The sequence below is a fragment of the Cyprinodon variegatus genome, unplaced genomic scaffold (assembly GCF_000732505.1).
Source record: "Cyprinodon variegatus isolate N-32 unplaced genomic scaffold, C_variegatus-1.0 Scaffold442, whole genome shotgun sequence".
NCBI classification, from domain to species: domain Eukaryota; kingdom Metazoa; phylum Chordata; class Actinopteri; order Cyprinodontiformes; family Cyprinodontidae; genus Cyprinodon; species Cyprinodon variegatus.
In genome coordinates this window covers 189,448-192,260 of record NW_015150895.1, presented here as the reverse complement: position 1 = coordinate 192,260, position 2,813 = coordinate 189,448, and the positions used below count along the sequence as shown (strand labels likewise).

The window sequence follows — 2,813 nt, the reverse complement described above, 5'->3', positions numbered from 1 at the left end:
TTCCTTCCTCCCCTCCATCTTTCCTTGTATCCCTCCTTCCTTTCTTGTATCACTCCTTCTTTCTTCCTTCCCCTCCCACTCCTTCCTTCCTTCCTTCCTTGTTCCTCCCCTCCATCTTTCTTTGTATCCCTCCTTCCTTCCCTATATCCCCCCTTCCCCCTCTCTCTCCTTCCTTCCTTGCTTCCCTCCATCTTTCTTTGTATCCCTCCTTCCTTTCTTGTATCACAACTTCTTTCTTCCTTCCCCTCTCTCTCCTTCCTTCCTTCCTTCCTTCCTTGTTCCTCCCCTCCATCTTTCCTTGTATCCCTCCTTCCTTCCCTTTATTCCTCCGTCCTTCCTTCCTTCCTTCTTTGTATACTTTCTTCCCTATATTCCTCCTTCCTTCCCTTTATCCTTCCTTCCTTTTACCCCCCTTCCTTCCCTCATTCCGTCCTTTTATCCCTTCCTTTCTTCCTCTCTTCTTTCCTTATTTCTTTCCTTTCTCTCCTTCCTTCCTTCCCTCCCTTCCTTCCTCCCTTCTTTCCTTATTTCTTTCCTTTCTCTCCTTCCTTCCCTACCCCCTCCCTCCCTCCTCCCCGCTTCCTTCCATCCTGCTTCCTTCCCTCCCTCCCCCCCTCTTTGATGGTGGTTCTCCTGTGGGAGGAATCGGATATGAACCCTCCCCTTTTCTCTCTTTCAGCTCCTCGCATTCATCCGACAGTGGGAAGAAGCAGAAGGTGGATGACAGAAGGGCAACAGGAGATGGAGACAGAACTGCAGGTGGGGATCAGTGTGATGCTGGTGGGCGTAAAGTTCAGGATCTTTCAGCTTTACCCGAAAGAAGCTTTAACAAATGAACCAGTTTCTGGTGGGACCAGGAAGCTGGAATCAGATGGTCGTGGATAAATAAGAGACGGTCGTCATATCTGCTAAGAAGCCGAGGGTTCATTTAGATTCTGAAGTCTCTGTTCTGTTGCTGATGATAAAGTTAATAATTTCTAGTCAAAGATCGGATCAGTAATGGACAGATCCAAGGATTCCTCATTTATCAGGGGGAATCACAGAATCACTTTGATTCTGGATTTAGCAGTGAGTGCAGAGTCCAAACTGTTCTGAGACCTGTGATCTTATTTAATTTCTGCTGGAGGTTTCTTCCTGTTAAAGGAAATTTTCCACTCCACTGTCGCTACAAGCATGCTGAGTATGAGGGATTGCTGAAGAGTGAATGAGTCGACACAATCAGCTGCTTTTCCCTAGAAAACTTTTAATCTGACTGTTCTGTCTCTATAAAGATATCTGAGATGATATGTTGTGAATTGATGAGATAAAAATAAACTGAATTGAATTACAGTCAGATTCAGAGCGATTTCCTGCAGCATTTTAGGCCAGCTTTGTCACCACATAAACACGGTGGTGGCAGCATATGCTTTCAGGAGGCTTTGTTCAGCAGGGGAAGAACAACTCCTGTTGGAGTCTGCAGCAGACCTGAGGGTGGACTGCAGGTTCTCCTTCCAGCCATGTTTCAAAATGGCCTAGTAAAAGTACAGACATGAATCTAAAGCAGAATCCTTGGAAAGACTTAAAGACTTTATCTTTCTATAGTCAAAGCTGGTCTATTCCAAGGTTTGGGATAAAGATGGACGATGTTACTGAATTTTTGGGGGATGAGCAAAAATATAGAGAAGTAAAATGTTCACAAAGACACAGAAATAAAAAAAATATCTTATGGTTTACAATAAAATTTGTAACTAATATTATTGGAGCTTTCAAAAAAGGTTTCCTTCTTGAAGGAAGTGTCCAGCCGCAGCAGTTCTGATTCTGATTGTTTTCCTGCTCAGAGCAGGACGGAGGAGCAGCAGGAGGACGAAGCAGGGAAGCTGAGGATCACCGAGCCGTTCCAGGTCTCACAGCCAAGACTCCGCCCTCCACCCGAGGAGTGCTTCACCTGCCATCGGCCGCCGTGTGCGTCGGCGTTTTGCCCGGGCTCAGCGCTTATTCTGGCAGCAGCGACTCTGACAGCAGCTCGGACAGCGAAGGTAGCGTAGATGCAATCATGTCGCCGTACCCACGGCACAGCAGGGCCTACAGATAGACACACCCACTCATCCACCCACCCACAGAAACACTAAGTAAAGCTTTGAGCTCCAGCCGTTAGAGCTGTTCACTCTGCTCCTCTCACAGCTGGGAGTTTAACTTCTCTTTCTCCAAAGTTCAGCCCAAACCTGATCTGTTCATCATGTCTGTTTCCTTTACTGTGGCTCTGAAACATGATTCTTCCCTCAATCACATCTCATGCAGTTTAAGGCGACCCTGCCAGCGGCTGAAGGCTGTGCTGGTGGCTGAGCGAACAGTGACTGACAGCTGTGGAGTGAAGACCAGGGCGGCTTTAGGACTCTGATTGTTTTAGACGAGTCAGAGCAGGACGCAGCTTTTTCAGTTTACCATGCTGGACTTCTTTGCTTCTCTCTCCGATGTTTAAATTTTTAATTAAAAAATGTGGATCCTTATCCTCTTGTGTTTACTGACACATTTGTGTTTTAGAAACGTCAGGCCGCTGCCTGCATGTGAAATCATGTAATAAATGGATTTATTGAACTTCATCGACTCACATTGGGATTTTTTTTTCTTTATTCCAGAATCTTCTCCTTTCTGTCTCTTCTCAGTTTCAGTCTCCGCTTTGGGTTCAATGTATTAAAACATGAAAAAAATTAAAACAGGATTACTTTCCTTTTTTCCTATTGTGTCTCACATCCTGACATCTAAGGTTACTTTCTAGATCAATCGGATTTTCCATTTCAAAGTATACAAGGAAAACGAGCTGATTGCATCCAGTC

General features: G+C 45.4%; 1 protein-coding gene across 1 annotated transcript in view; it reads left to right on the top strand.

The window, feature by feature from the left end:
• Positions 1-2,587, top strand: part of fam192a (family with sequence similarity 192 member A) — a 9,177-nt gene extending 6,590 nt beyond the window's left edge. Inside the window, exons 5-6 of the mRNA XM_015388915.1 lie at positions 674-759; positions 1,818-2,587. Coding sequence (XP_015244401.1) covers positions 674-759; positions 1,818-2,071 — 340 coding nt within the window. The 3' untranslated portion in view covers positions 2,072-2,587. The remainder of the gene's footprint in view (positions 1-673; positions 760-1,817) is intronic.
• Positions 2,588-2,813: the final 226 nt, after the last annotated feature.